This window comes from Alosa alosa, chromosome 1 (assembly GCF_017589495.1).
Source record: "Alosa alosa isolate M-15738 ecotype Scorff River chromosome 1, AALO_Geno_1.1, whole genome shotgun sequence".
Classification (NCBI taxonomy): domain Eukaryota; kingdom Metazoa; phylum Chordata; class Actinopteri; order Clupeiformes; family Clupeidae; genus Alosa; species Alosa alosa.
In genome coordinates this window covers 35,379,009-35,394,196 of record NC_063189.1, presented here as the reverse complement: position 1 = coordinate 35,394,196, position 15,188 = coordinate 35,379,009, and the positions used below count along the sequence as shown (strand labels likewise).

The 15,188-nt window shown below is 41.5% G+C and overlaps 1 protein-coding gene across 1 annotated transcript; it reads left to right on the top strand.

The window, feature by feature from the left end:
* Positions 1 to 4,268: 4,268 nt before the first annotated feature.
* LOC125299969 (zinc finger protein 543-like) lies at positions 4,269 to 14,684 on the top strand. The gene is made up of 7 exons (XM_048251463.1): positions 4,269 to 4,717; positions 8,469 to 8,622; positions 9,966 to 9,999; positions 10,321 to 10,537; positions 10,783 to 12,235; positions 14,052 to 14,185; positions 14,247 to 14,684. Exons 1-7 carry the CDS (start codon positions 4,433 to 4,435, stop codon positions 14,682 to 14,684), a joined length of 2,715 nt encoding a protein of 904 aa, XP_048107420.1. The 5' UTR covers positions 4,269 to 4,432.
* Positions 14,685 to 15,188: the final 504 nt, after the last annotated feature.

Genomic DNA, 15,188 nt, shown 5'->3' with positions numbered 1-15,188 from the left:
ATAGTTTGAGAATAATGGCTACGATCTTTGTCTGTAAAAGCAACATTTTAGTTATTCTCACTGCTTGAAATGAGAAGTATAGCCTAACCATGTTAGATCTGTTGCATAAAAGGCAGAGATAACTCAAATTCCCTTGCTACAGTCATCTAAACAAGGCAATCAAATTCCAGGACCAGCATAGATGACTTTTTTAATTCTTGGATAATCTTCTCTGGTGCCAATTGAGCATTTCTCAATTTTGGATTAAAAAGCAAAGTAACTTCAGTTACTGAGAATTGTACCGAGTAAAATATTACTGAAATTGTATTGGTAATGCCTTACATTACTGCATTACCGCAAAAAGCAATGCATTACTGTAATTACATTACTTTTTTAATGCATTACTTCCAACACTGTATATCTAGAATGAAGCTTTGGGCCGTCAAAGACATTAAGACTCCCTACCTCACTCTGCTGCCAGTTATGGCCATCGGAAACCGTAAACAGGCACACATATTCAAGATTCAGCTGCTGACGTTCAAACAACTTTTCTTTTTTTAATGATTTTCTAGCATTTTTTTTAAAAAAAAATCTATAATGCACCCTGACCGATTGACCTACTCACATCAAACCAACTGTGCCGTGTACAAAATAATGTCCCACACATGCCACAAGGCTTGTTTTCAAAAATAACTTTTGCACAATTTTTTTTGTTTAGTTTTTAGATTACTCTTATCAATTGATTATGCTCCCTGACCAAATTACCTCAAGACATTGAATTGAATGCCTTTATTGTGATTGTACTTTACGATACACCTAAATTAGGCATGCATAAAAAAAATTTTATAACAGGTTTGTAGCATCGGTGTGAACAGAATTATTTTTTAAAATGAAGGAAAGGAAATATCTGTTTTTCCAAATAGCTTACCCTGCTACGTATTTCGTTGTCTTAGATTTCGCTATCGGGTGGTGTACAAGATATTGACAGCACAGTAACTTTTTTAAAAGACAAGAAAACAATGTTGCTTACTTAGATTTAGCAAACATTAATGTCCCCGAGAGGCAATTTGTTGTACAGTACAGGCATATTGTCACATAGTCAACAACACAAACATTGAACCAGACATCTACAGCACTATTTATCTAACACATAACATACACACATTAAAACTACATAGTTATCAGTAAAAATGTCAAGTTTTTGCCTGAAATTGCACTGTGCCTATTTACAAGGGCATTGTTCCCACCTCTTTTGGGGTCAACCATCAAGTGCTGAACCTCTATAGAAAGCTGAGAACCTGTAGCTTTTGTAGGAAGCAGTCAAGACAACTGTGATGTACTGACAAAGAGCTACAGAGGCTAGAATATAGTTTTTTCTTTCTGCCGGATTACAAGCATCTCTGAACTGACCACATTTCAGCCCTCTAGGTCACTTGATATCCCTTAGAAACACAACTGAGCCCCTAGCACCAGGTCTTGTGAAGCTGTGTGCAAAAAGTTGATCAATATAGAATGAAAATATGAGTGCTTTAGACTATTATTTGCCAAGGTATGCCCATGCGTTTTGTAAAATGCCTATGGATACTCCCCATAGGACTTTTTGTTATCCAAAATGCATACTGACAATCAAATGCTTACTGCACATGAACCCCTTAGTGTAGAAGCATAATCCTGGTCTCAAATGAAAGGTAACACTTTGAGGTTTCTTGTGGACTATTTAGATTGTATGACAGGTGTTCTGATATAGACTGACTACACAAAATATGGAATAATTACAAAAAAGTCTCTATTTTTGCATTTACTTTGTTGGTTCAATGAGTGTGTATAAGATAGACTATACATCTGTACAACTAATATTGGATAATACAACATGAAGATTCAATTTCTATGGATTCTTGTGAATATTTCAGTACCCAATATGAGGCATCTACTTATTGTGCTGCAGCTACACTGCAGCCAGAAGTCAGGGTATCACCAAAAGCGGAGGAGGGGGAGGGGGGCATTTTGGATCAAATTTAATTGAGACATAATAAAATTAATCTGAGAATGTAAAGCACTATACAGATTGTACATGAATAAAGTTGTCATTTTTGGATTCCCAAGAGCCAAAGCTTTGAAATGGTGTATAACATTACTATGCTACATAGCAATATGGTGCATACAATTGATTTAGAATGGTGGGGGAGGGGGGTAACCGTCCTGCCGGCGGGACACTGAAAGTTATTTGGTTAATAAATAGAATACAGTAAAAAGGAGCATATTGCACTTCCCTAAAAGGCCTAATGTCATAAACAAATAAAACTACTGCACAGTACTTCACATAAATTCATCCAGTCCCCACATCTTATGAAATTGGGTTATTGCCATGGGAATGAATGAGTTTTTTGCTTGGTTGGTTCTGACATTAGGGTAGCCTATATCTATGACCAGAAGGGAGTGGCTTGAACTCCACTGAAAGTGGATGGGTTGTATCCATGCAAACCTTGTCTGCTTTCTGTGCCAATCTGGTGAGATATAGTTGGTACAGGTATGTTGCTTACCATTGCATTTTCCACAGATTTTAACAATCTTCCCCAATTTGTTCCTATGAGTGATTTTTGAATGTCCATACCAGCATACAATACATTAGGAGAGAATACTTGTAAAACAAAATAAGCGTTGTTGACCAGCACACTGATCCTAGGATAATTTATGGTCAATGATAAGACCGAGATATTTGTACTCCGTCAACATCTCTATCTTCTCTCCAAGGACAGTTTATGTGTTCTTCCTACAGGTAAGCTATTTCATTGCTCTGATTGGTTAGGTCTATCCAATTGAGTGCAGAGGCAAACAAGACGAGCAAGCTTTTTTCCCTTTTACTTTATTTTACTGCGTGCGAGCAGTGTATGCGCTCCGCTTCCGTTCTTGTTTAGGGATTTGGAGCCAAAGGCTATCATTTAACCCAGCCAATATTTGTAAGGTGTCAGCAATATCAAGTTAATGTTACAGATGTATGGCTACATACATTCTTAAAATGGTTCTGGTCTACAATTAAATATTAAAAACTTCACAATGGAGGATGCTTTTAGAGTGTGATCTGCAGACAAATTGTTGGCTTTTGGATGGTGCGCTGCGGGGGCCTCATAGGAGACTCCTGGCTTATAAACTACCATAACTGACAAGCCCTAAATGCGCACTTTCTTTCCTGTCTCTGGCGAATTTGAACGCTCCTCTAGTTTCTCTCAACAGTTCTACTTTGGTCACTGAAACGGAACGTTAGATCTTCCATGTGAGGAGGACCCAACACACCGACAGGGCGAACAGGACCTTGTTTTGTCCTGAAGGGGGCTTATTTTCCGATAATGACCGGCGTTCTATACAGTATCCCTTACATATTTTACCCTGCACACATGAGTTCGTCAGGGCCCTGGAGGAGGGGCTGCTCATATAACTCCCCTTAATTAATGCAAACATGAACTATTTCAAATTAGATAGATAGATAGATACTTTATTGATCCCCAAGGGGAAATTCAAGGTCTCAGTTGCATACAGACATCACACACAACATGCACTTACAGCAGAAAGAGTAATATACATATAAAAAAAACTCTACTGTACAATAGAGACAGTAGAAGATAAACATGATACTAAATACTAAATATACTATATAAACTAAATCAAAAATCAACATAGTGTGCTTAAGGATGATTAAGCATGACAGGGCAGGGACTGAGCCTGTAATTCAGTGTGCATTGTAAGTTGCTCTATGAGAGTGAGTGTCATGATGATGGTGCAAATAAGTAAGTGCAACAGTGCAAGAATAACATCTAGAGACCAGCATAAAATAAATATGGACATATAAGAGAATAATGTAGACAAGGTAATATATATTTAAAAAAAACTATATCAGTGCAAGAATAGGTTGAGGTAATAGGGTTACAGCCATTGGTCAAATATTAAGTATAAGGTATTAAGCATCAAGTACCACCACCACCATCTCCTTGGTCTTTGGAGTGTTGAGTTGAAGGTGGTTGAGTTTGCACCATTGCACAAAGTCCTCCACCAGGCTCCTGTACTCCTCCTCTTGCTCGTCCCTGATACACCCCACAATTATTATACCACACGATTATTGAATCTATTTTCAACATTTCTGTATTATAACCTCTTTATTGTAATACTTTCAGATTATTTTTTTTCATGAGCTGTACAGGTAATCTGTCAGATTTAAATAAACGTTGCGCGCAGATTAGAAACCCATGAATAAACTCCCACAATGTCCTTTTGGATGCTCCGTAGAAATCTCGTCTCGTTTAGAAATCACGTGAATGTTGCAGGAAGAGGAAACATATGAGAGGAAAGCGTCTACTTCAGAAGGAAGATTGGAGCTGTTGTCAGGGAAATAACCATAGGAAATAACACGCTTGGTGTAACGGCAGTAGGTCTATGTGTAGCTCTACTGGAAAAAGGAAGAATGGTTCGTGTCTGTGTCTTTCCGAATTGTGGCAATAGAATGAGGAAATACAAGTGCCTAAGCTTTCACCGTCTTCCTTTTTTTGACCATAACGTACTGAAGTTGTGGCTATTTGTACTTCAACTTGATGCGCAAACCCCCATACCAATACTTCGCGATAAAGATTACCGCGTTTGCAGCGAGCATTTTGAAGAAGATGACTTCAAAGACACATCTCAAAAGCGCCTGCGTCTAAAGAAAGATGCCGTTCCAAGAGCGAAGAGACCTGCTGCAGACAGAGTGGAGGTAAGCCTAATATTATCTTCCGTTTGGGCACTCACTGCTTGTGTGTGGCTGTGCAAATACAAACTTTTTTAAGGGTAATGGAGTTGCTTGTCTATAAAACTGTGGACCGCAGTGGAGAGGGGACGTAGATCTGGATCATTGAATTAAGGTGGCAAGGTGCCGATTCAGTGTCCTATTAATTCTGGCTGATCTAGGAATTCACTGAAGGGTAACTTACAGGGTAGGCTAGTATGTGTCATCTTTGGCTGATGTGCTGCAGCATTTTGAATGTGCTGCTGCAGACCAGATGTTCTGCATTATGTAATGGTCTTACTACTCAGGTAGGTCAGCTAAGCATGCATTACATTTAGTTCAGTTTGGAAAGAACCCGCCTGCACAAAAACTTCTGTTCATTCTCATTTCACTGAGCTACTAGTCTTGCAATTGACAATACATTAACATTTCCACCGGCCACCACGGTCCTAAGTCGATCAGCGACAAGAGGCAAGGCTCCAGACTGCTACCAAATGGTCGCATTTTGCCACCAAAATTTGAGAGTGTGCGACTGAATTACATTCAGCTTTTGGATGCAAATTTCCCATAATCTCAATACCAATGTTTCCCAAAAGGGCCTGTCCCAAGGAGCACAAGTATTACCTTGAAACTTAAACACACACGGGGAAACGGAACAGTCCAATCACTAGACTATGACAAGCTAGCCAACTATGCTACTTTGTTTACAATATTTCCAGGCTTCAACCAGACAGCTGAATTAAAGAGGTAGAGTTGTAATAGAAATAGTAGGCCTAGGCTATAGGCTAATCTGCATAATGTGTGCTGTCATAAATATCAGACATTCAGTATTCTCTCAGCATATAAAATAATACAGATATATTATATTATATATTATATTGTATTCATCTGGTGTCCTAGGCTATTGAAATGTTATTTAATAAAATGTTTAGCCCCCCTCCAAAAAAAGAAAAATCGAGGTTTGTATCGAACCGTGGGTCAAAACTCGTGATACAAACCGAATCGTGAGGTTGGCGTTGCCACCCTAATCAAGATGCATCACGATGCGTCAAATCATTTTTTCTATTAAAGCCATATAGGATATTTGATTTGACGGAATGCATTAAGATATACTGTATAGTTCAGGGCAATTCCACGGAAAATAGACTTTTTGTCACATCTATAACGCCAATGAAATGCCTTGGCATTTGTATGATGTGAATGATAACATTCATTTTTTGTGCATTTTTTTCTCATGTACATTCTTCAGCCAAAAATAGCAAATGCTCAAATTTCATGTAATCATTCACATCATACCATACCATCACATTTTATTGCCGTTATGGATGTTACAAAAAACGTAATTTTCCATGGAATTGGCCTTCAATATAATCCAGTTTTCTATATTACTTCATATGATATGGTTTTCATCCAAAGATAGAAACAATATTTTTATACAAAGCCTGAACACGGCAGATAGTACCTGTGTTAACAAATTACAGCATTTCCTGAGTATGACAAACTTCACATGGAACAGCCATTTTCATATCATCAAACAACTCGTCTTTACAATTTCATGTCAACACTAATTATGTCTACATAAAATTACATAGCCCTACAGTTACACAGCATATTATAGGCTACATATTGCCTGATGAAAGTGGAAAGCTAAGAGACATAGGCTACCGAAGTTGTGTGCAAGATCTACTCCAGTGAAATCCGTGTGAATGGACAGACATTCAATCGCAACACTTGCGTGTGCACCAACCAGCGGAATATTCCACATCCTAGCAAAACAGCTGCCACTACGCCTTTTTATAGTTATTGCACATCTGAAACCTCTCAATGATCTGACAAAAATGGTTTTGTTATTTTTCTCCAGGTAATGCAGTCCTATTAACCTGGCTCCGCCCTCCTACGTACTTCCACTCAATTTTCTCCTGCAAAAATCTGCAGGTCCAATCAGCGAACAGAGGGAGTGGCTGAAAACGATGACGTCGAGGTTGTGCGCTAGTTTGAGCCAGAATACGTCACAACCAAACGTTAGCGATTGGTTATGGCAGATCCAGAGTGGCTCTGGGCAGATTCAATAGTTTTAAACTGACAGAGCACTCGCCTTCAAAGAAGTTAATGCTTGGCAATGGAAAGTGGCCAGACTCTCTGTACATTATAGTATAAGTATATAAGTCAGTGAAGAATTGATCCCACAGAATTGAATTATATTTGTGGTGGTAGGTTTGCAGAATTAACTTGAATGCAACAGTTTTTAACAAATTAGCACAACCTGGAAAATCATTGTGTGGTGGTCAGTGTTGATATTGTGGTGGGCCGCCACAAATAAGTCAATGTATGGGAAACACTGTAAGTATAAGTATATATACTCTTTTGATCCCGTGAGGGAAATTTGGTCTCTGCATTTATCCCAATCCGTGAATTAGTGAAACACACTCCGCACACAGTGAGGTGAAGCACACATTAATCCCGGCGCAATGAGCTGCCTGCAACAACAGCGGCACTCGGGGAGCAGTGAGGGGTTAGGTGCCTTGCTCAAAGTGCCTACTGGTCGGGGTTCAAACCGGCAACCCTCCGGTTACAAGTCCGAAGCGCTAACCAGTAGGCCATGGCTGCCCCCATTATGAAATGTACGAGTCCTATTGCATGGCACAAGATTTTCAGCGCGTGTATGCGCTCCGCTTCCGTTGTTGTATAGAGATTGAATGGGAAAAGGATTCGGAGCCAAAGGCTACAATTTAACCCAGCTTGTAAGGTATCACCAATATTAAGTTAATGTTAGAGATGTATGGATACATACATTCTTTAAATGGTTCTGGTCTACAATAAAATATCTATGAAAAACTTCACAATGGAGAGTGTGATCTGCAGGTGACTTGTTGGCTATTTTTTAGAAGGTGCGCTGCGGACGCCTCATAGGTAAAATAAAATTTTCAGTAGCCTAACTAGAGTCTAGGTGAAACATAGCCTGACGAGCCAGACGCACATCAAGATGTAGGGTCTGGGAACTTACCATTGGCAGTGCTCAATCCAAGGGACGGGATAAACAGTTCAAATTTCCTTTGCACGTAATAGGATAGCGCTACAACTCATGAGTCCCATGCATTTTCCCACCAGCAGAGCTAGTTGGCTAGTTGATCAAACTTTGCCAATTAAAAAAAAGCTTAACTCGACATAATTCAAAGACCGCTGTTCGCTAGCAGCAGCATCCATCTTCTTTGTTTTCAAGTAGCAGGGAATTCACATGTCCGTCGCCGACTCTATACACGATGTGATTGGCCTGATAGAAGTTTCATTTTCCAGCTCACAAGCCAACAGAGAGTTGCTAGACTACCCTGGCTGCAAATTACATTTGCTGCCGCTAGGGTGCGTCTAGATTTCTCGGCTTGGTGAAAAGCATGAAATGGCTACCATAGGCGTTAAATCACACTTAAATGGGAGGGGCTTGAAAGTAATATTCAATTGGTTATTATCTACAATTTCACCGCTAGACAGGAGAAATTCTTACACAATGTAGCTTTAAGGCTTATTAAAGAATAAACTAAAAACCATCAGTAACTGAGAACCAAAGCCTCGTGTATTTCCTGTGGAAGTGACCGTGATGGATCGGGAGATTCCCTTCTCAAACTAGGGCCCTGTGGATGTACCTGTGCCCATTTTAGTACATCCAGGTACATCCACATTTTATTCTGAATCATCCTACACAAGGCAAATTAATTAAATTGATTTAAAACACTGTTTCATATAGACACCTCAAGCGTCAGAGCCCTCATCTGAAGGCAAGGAGGAGAAACAGAAGCCAAAGAAGAAAAGGAAGAATGATATGGAGGAGGTGAAACGGAGGCCAAAGAGAAAAAAGAAATGCGCTAAAAACACTGGAAAACACGCAAAGAAATTAAGAGGTGGGGTAAAGAATGTATCCATAATACAACTCCAAATCAGAAAAAGTTGGGGCGTTGTGTAAAATGCAAATAAAAACAGAATGTGATAATATCAAACCCAATAAGTTTAAACCCATACCGTACACCCATATTTAGCAGCAAAAAGGACATAGACAACATATCAAATGTTGAAAATGAAAATCTGGACTTTTTCATGGATATGTTCATTTTGAATTTGATGCAACATTTTTTTTTTTTTTTTTTTTTAAGTTGAACTGAGGTGACCAGTTGCTAGAGTGTTGAGAATAAAATGTTGTCCCATTACTGCCCAATATACGATTTCAGTTGCTCAACAGTATTGGGTGTTCTTAGTCATGTCTTTCATTCCATGATGCACCTAATTTGACCGGTCTTAGCACATGGACTCTTCCTCTATGGAGAAATACTGTTTAAATATATGCAGAATTAATTTGCCCATAGTTTTTTCCTGAAATATTCAAGGTCTTCCCTGGAAAAAAATATTGTCTGGATGACTGTATATGTTGCTCAAAACATATACATAGAATGTCATTTTGAGAATATTCCTTTTTACATAACAATCAACATTACTCCGAATAAGTCAGCGGCACAGCCTACAAATAGGCGCCCAACGTCATGACGTAAATCTCCCACGTACTGTAATACAACGTCTTCAGGGTCTTCTACCTGTATTTCACTTGTTCAGGTGTACGTCGATAGCCAGCCTCGTTTTTCACAAATCTTTTTAAAAACATCACTATTACGACATTTTTTCCCGTCAATGAACTCCATGAGATTTGCATGATTGCAAGACATAAGTTTGTCTCCTCGTCTTTCCAAAGTGTGCACGTTGTTTCGCCATGATTAGGAAAGTGTGTGAGAGGAAATTGGTTCATTTTATCCTAATTCTATGCGAATTGAGCATGTGCAGGCCTACAACACTCTTCCTTCTGGGAGCATATTCCGTTTCATGACCCAAAATTCTGTTTAAAAAATTCTGTTTAAAACAGGCATATGCTAGGGTGTGCCAATTTTTTCTGATTTGGGGTTAAATGTGCGACATCAATGACTCATACATAAAATTAGATTTTTGTTTTCTGTGCTATAGGGCAAAGATGAGAGCTTAGATTTGTGAGGTAAATCCATGTAGAATAAATTGAACAATGTTTGAGTGTTATTGCTGAAGATCAGGGTGACCTGCTGCTGTAGTTCAATGAAAAGCACACAGAGTGGTTGTTGTTTTTTGTGTGGTTCACATATGAAATCCCACCATTGGAAATATATCAGATTTGCACATAATGGTCCGGTAGCCATTTGTACTAAAGCTAGATTATTATACCCTACAGAGCCCCAGAGCAAGTCCTCCACCGTGCTAGACAGGTAAATGCATTTATCTTATTGTAAGCTTTACATGCATTCAAATAATGTCACATTTCAATAAAATAATTTGAACACAGGGATAAGCCATTGAGACCGCAGTGTATTAGTGCACACTTAATTATGGAAGATGGAAAATAATGTATTATTCTGCAGCATTAATTTACTACGTTATGTGTAGGACTCATTACGTCTGCTATTCTTCTTATGACTTGCATGTATTTGAAACCACGAGTATTTTTAGTTTGCAGGACCAAGACTTTGTGGAATTTTTCTTTGCTTACACAATTTCATTTGTGTTGTGTCTCCGTTGTGTTGTTAAAGGAATGGCCTAATGGAGGATGTCGTTGTAAAGGTTGCTTGCCTGCTAGAGCTGTTCCAGAAGTGCTTAGGGTGCTACAGTGATGCCTGCAGTGTCACTACTCAACGCAAGGGACTCGTCTTCCATGTGGTGCAGCAGTGCTGGAGCTGTAGCAACACCAGGAACTGGGCGAGCCATCCTCCAGACCACCAGCCCCCTGACCCAACAGCCTCTCATGAAGTAAGGGCCTGGCCTGGCTCAGGGTTTTTATTGTGTGTTTGACTATGATGCTATTAAAACTTGGCTATGGCTCAAAGCTTTTTAAAAAACGGGACGTTCATGTTGGAAATTTTGTTAATGGTAAATCAATTTTACTTTTGTAAATCTATTGGTATATTCATAATGGTATAGCCATTTTGGTGCTGGGACATCCACATTTAGTTCTGAATCAAATTAATTAAAAATAATAACACTGTTTCATATAGGCACCTCAAGAGTCAGAACCATCACCCGAAGACGTGGAGGAGGTGGAGGTGGTGGAGGAGGAAGAGGATAATGATGATGATGAGGAGGAGAAACAGAGGCCAAAGAGGAAAAGGAAGGACCGTGATGAAGAGTGGGGTCTAAGTTCTGAAGAGTTCATGGAGACGAGCAGCGAGGAGTCTGAAGGTGTTGATGAAGGGGAGGAGCATATTCTCCAGGTTGCGTGGTGCTGTGACTGTGGAGAGGAGGCAAGTGCCCGCTGTTTCAAGCAGAAACACCTGCAGCTCTACTGCTGTGTTAAGTGTGGCTACAAGGTCGGTGACCAGGAGCTGGACTGCACAGACGGCCAACAAACCCAACACACCATCAGCCCAGAGGCCCCTACTGCTGCAGACCAAGAGAGCTCTTGTGATGTTAGCCAAGCAGCTGAACACGCATGCAGCCCAGACGCCAACAGCAGTAACAAACAAACTGCTTCCAATGATCGTCTTGAAGATTCAAATAGCATTAGCAATCAAGGGGTCATAAACTTTGATGAGCTGCATAAAACCAGCAAAGATGGTGCTGAGTTAAGCCGCAGTAGCAGCAACAACAGCCACGGAGTCTCTAGCATTAGAGAACAGGGTTCTGTGGGCAGCAGTGACCATGGAGGCACCAGAAATGAAAGCCCAGAAGACACCAGCATAAGAGATCAGGAACGTAACACTACATCTGAAGTAGAGTTCTCTAAAAGCTGCCACCAGGAAACTAGTGCAGCCAATGAGGAGAGACGGAATCCTCCAAAATATGCCGTCTACTTCAATGATCCGTACAGCCTACAGATCCATATGGAACAGTTACATGGTGGTAAACGTGAGTTTTGTCCCGACTGTGGCAAATTCCTTATCAGGCACGATGGCCAGACTGCGCACGTCTGTGATCACAAAGTCAAGCTGCTCTCGTGTCTGACTTGTAGAAAGCGCTGCATCAATGAGGCAGGCCTCTGTAGACACGGTCACCTGCACACTAAGGACCTTGGGCTTTCCTGCCAATACTGCTACGAGAAGTTCAGGTTCCAAAAAGACAAGCGGGAGCACGAGGAGACCTACAAGGGGGAGAGCCTGAAGTACCGCTGCTCCGAGTGCCCCAAACGGTTTGCAGATCGCTCCAGTCGAAACGCTCACAGGAAGACCCACTGGGAACATGGCAGGTTTTTCTGCAAAGTGTGTGACAAGGGCTTCCCCGATCCCCATCACCTCAAGAGACATGAGTTGGTCCATACGGGAGTGAAGCCCTACAGCTGTAAGCTATGCAACTGTTCCTTCAACCAACCAGGCCATCTCAAGTCCCACATGCGCCTCCACACAGGGGAGAGACCCTTCAAGTGCCAGGACTGTGGGCAGTGCTTCAACCACAACGTCAGCCTCAAGAACCACATTCAGCGCAAACATGGACCAGCAGCTGGGGGGAGATTGGGTCATTATGTCTTTATGATTGTGCTTTGTGGCCACCTTCATTTCCTTCAATGTTGTAATGCATGTTTTATTTTCTTCATCTTGGTTGGGCTTGGATAACTAGGTGATAATATAACCTTTGTGAGTTCTAGAACACGTAGTTGATTTGATTTTAAATGTGTATTTTATTTTATGTATTTTATTGTCCCCATTGAGAAATCGGTTCTGAGCTCCGTCCCGCAGTTCCATAAAACATGTTGACCGATGGCTACACACATACACACATAGGGTCTGTTCGAAACCGAAGACGGCTGCCTGCTACCTCCCTCCCTCCCTACATAGAGAGCTGTCTCACTAGATATGACTTTAGATTAAATGCATCTTTTATGCATCTCAAATGCATAAAAATGAGCGTAGCACTCTAGAATCTTTGGTTAACACTACGGTATGACGTTAGCAAAAGCCGGACGTTAAACTCAATTAGCTTACGTAAGCTAGTGATATATCAGACCAGACGTTAATGGTTACAACAATGGTATAATCAGATAGTAAATTGTTTATTTCTCATCTCAAATCTACAAATCTAAGCAAAATAATGCCACACAAATCATATTTCAGCAGCCATTACCGATGTCATCCGCCATCTTTGTTTACTTTTCACAGACGTTGCCGCAAAGGATTATGGGTAGGAGGGAGCATGATGTGTGCATCGATGCTGCCTCCAAAAATGACCGTTATTCGGGAAATCTAAGATATCTTAAAATTTGTTTTTTCGGTTTCGAACCGCACTTGCTGCCTCACTCCCCAGTTAGATATTTTAAAAGGCAGCAGTGTTGCCCGTTTTGAACAGACCCATACAGTCTTACTGATAATGGCGACCCTTTGCACAGTCCCACATGGTTAACATAAACATTATTACTGTTAAATTATTGCCCACATGCAGCAATGAGTGGTTATAACTGTTCAACCTGTTCAAGAGGGCTCTTAATCACGTATCAGATGGTTATAGCTGGTAAAGCCGAAACTGTGCGTGGTAAAAAAGCAACACACACCTCTCCTCTGCTCTAATTCCTTTTTTTGTATATTATTGAATGCCAGGAAGTTGGGCATTAAAGTAAGGTGTATATAATTTAAAAAAAAAAGTAATTTTGTGACGTTATGTAATCTTTAATCTGTCCTCTTTTTGTCCAGTCAGTGTTTTGGCAGAAAGACCCAAGAGGACTGTGGTCATTGGGAAAAAGGGCAATAGTAGATTTGGGTGTCATCGGCATGACTTTGATAGGAGATCTGATTTGTCTGTATGATTGGTCTATTTCACCAAGTGGAAACATATAGAGGTTAAGTAACAGAGGCCTCAGGATTGATCCTTGGGAGACACCGCAGGTTAATGGTGTTCATTAAGTGCAAAGGTGCATTTTATGGTGACCAGTGAGTTCCTATATATATCTTCTAGATATGATTTGAGCCTGGCCATGCATTAAAAACTTCAATGTTGGAGTCACTATCATTTATTCACCATTGGTCCTCCTGTTGTTTCCTTGACCAGAATGGTCTCTCCTGGGTCACAATCATTTGAAAATCCCTGCCAGAGTTATTGGCACTGGAGTATAATGAAGAAAATAACATCCTCACTAAATCCGACAAATCAGACACTTGCATAAAACTGGCAAATCATTTTAAACATTATCAATGAAATTACTGATAGGCCTAATACATTGAACAGGTTAAAGTGTAATTCCAGTGAAAATGGACCAAAAGGTGTTTTCCTGCATTAAAACACGTCCAATAAGCCGTGGAAAGTGCAAAGATCTCCCTAGTTGGCTCCCTGAACTGTGCAGTGCGTCATGGGAGCAAATGCGTCCCGACCTTCACCTTCCAGGTGGCACAGCACAGTGCTAACCTCATGGGGCTGGACCTCATCACCAGCCTGGGTTTCACATTCCTGGACAGCGGCGGGGCGCCGATCCTGCAGGTCAGCTCAGCATGGGAACAGCGATGGCCGCAGCTCTTTTCAGGCCTGGGCTGCCTCTCAGCCTTCACGCAACAACCTCTCCTGCACACGAACACGCACCCGGTCATACAGCCCCTTTGGCGCATTCCCCTGGCAAGAGCTGACAAAGTTGTTGGAAGCAGGCATCATCGAACCAGTCGACGCCTCACCATGGATCTCGAATCTGGTGATTGCCAAAAATAAAACAGGTGGCTTGCGAGTGTGTGTGGACCTGAGGGCGGTGAACAAGGCTGTGGTACCAGATAAATACCTGCTGCCCACTGCAGAAGAACTGACCTCACAGTTTTATGGCTCCAAGACATTTTCCAAGCTTGATCTCCGCCAGGGCTACAGTACCTGCAGGTTCCCCTGCACCCAGATCGTCGTAACCTCACTGCATTTGTCACGCATGCAGGTGTCTTCCGCTATACCAGGATGCCTTTTGGCCTTTGCTCCGCCCCTAGCTGTTTTCAAAAGATAATGTCTACTATCTTTGCTGGTATCCCTGGAGTGGTCATTTTTCTCGACGACATAGTGGTGCATGGACCAACACCTGCTATCCACGACCAACGCCTGACACAGGTACTGGACACTCTGGCCTCTCATAACCTCACACTGAATGGGGAGAAATGCATCTTCTCTGCATCTGAGGTGGAGTTTGTGGGGTTTCACCTGACCCCAGAAGGACTTTGCCCTCTACACTCCAATGTGGAGGCCATCCAATGGCTGCCCATGCCATTCAGTCCTGCCCACCTCGCATCCTTTCTGGGCATGACGGCTTATTATCTGCGCTTCCTACCCCAGTATTCTGCCACTACTGCTCCGCTCCGTCTACTCCTCAAGAAGGACGCCCCATGGACATGGACCCCGGCCTGTGCGGACGCCATCACACAGCTGAAGTCTCAACTTATCTCACCACCTGTGCTCGCCCACTTTGTCCCGTCCAGCCCAATTCTTCTCACCTGCGATGCCTCAAACTTTGCAG

Excerpts from the sequence above, each read along its gene's own strand:
- LOC125299969 (XM_048251463.1), top strand. The coding sequence starts at position 4,433 with ATGGTTCGTGTCTGTGTCTTTCCGAATTGTGGCAATAGAATGAGGAAA. Across the intron at positions 10,000-10,320 it reads TCCTCCACCGTGCTAGACAG|GAATGGCCTAATGGAGGATG; the intron begins GTAAATGCATTT and ends GTGTTGTTAAAG. Across the intron at positions 12,236-14,051 it reads AGCAGCTGGGGGGAGATTGG|TGCGTCATGGGAGCAAATGC; the intron begins GTCATTATGTCT and ends TGAACTGTGCAG.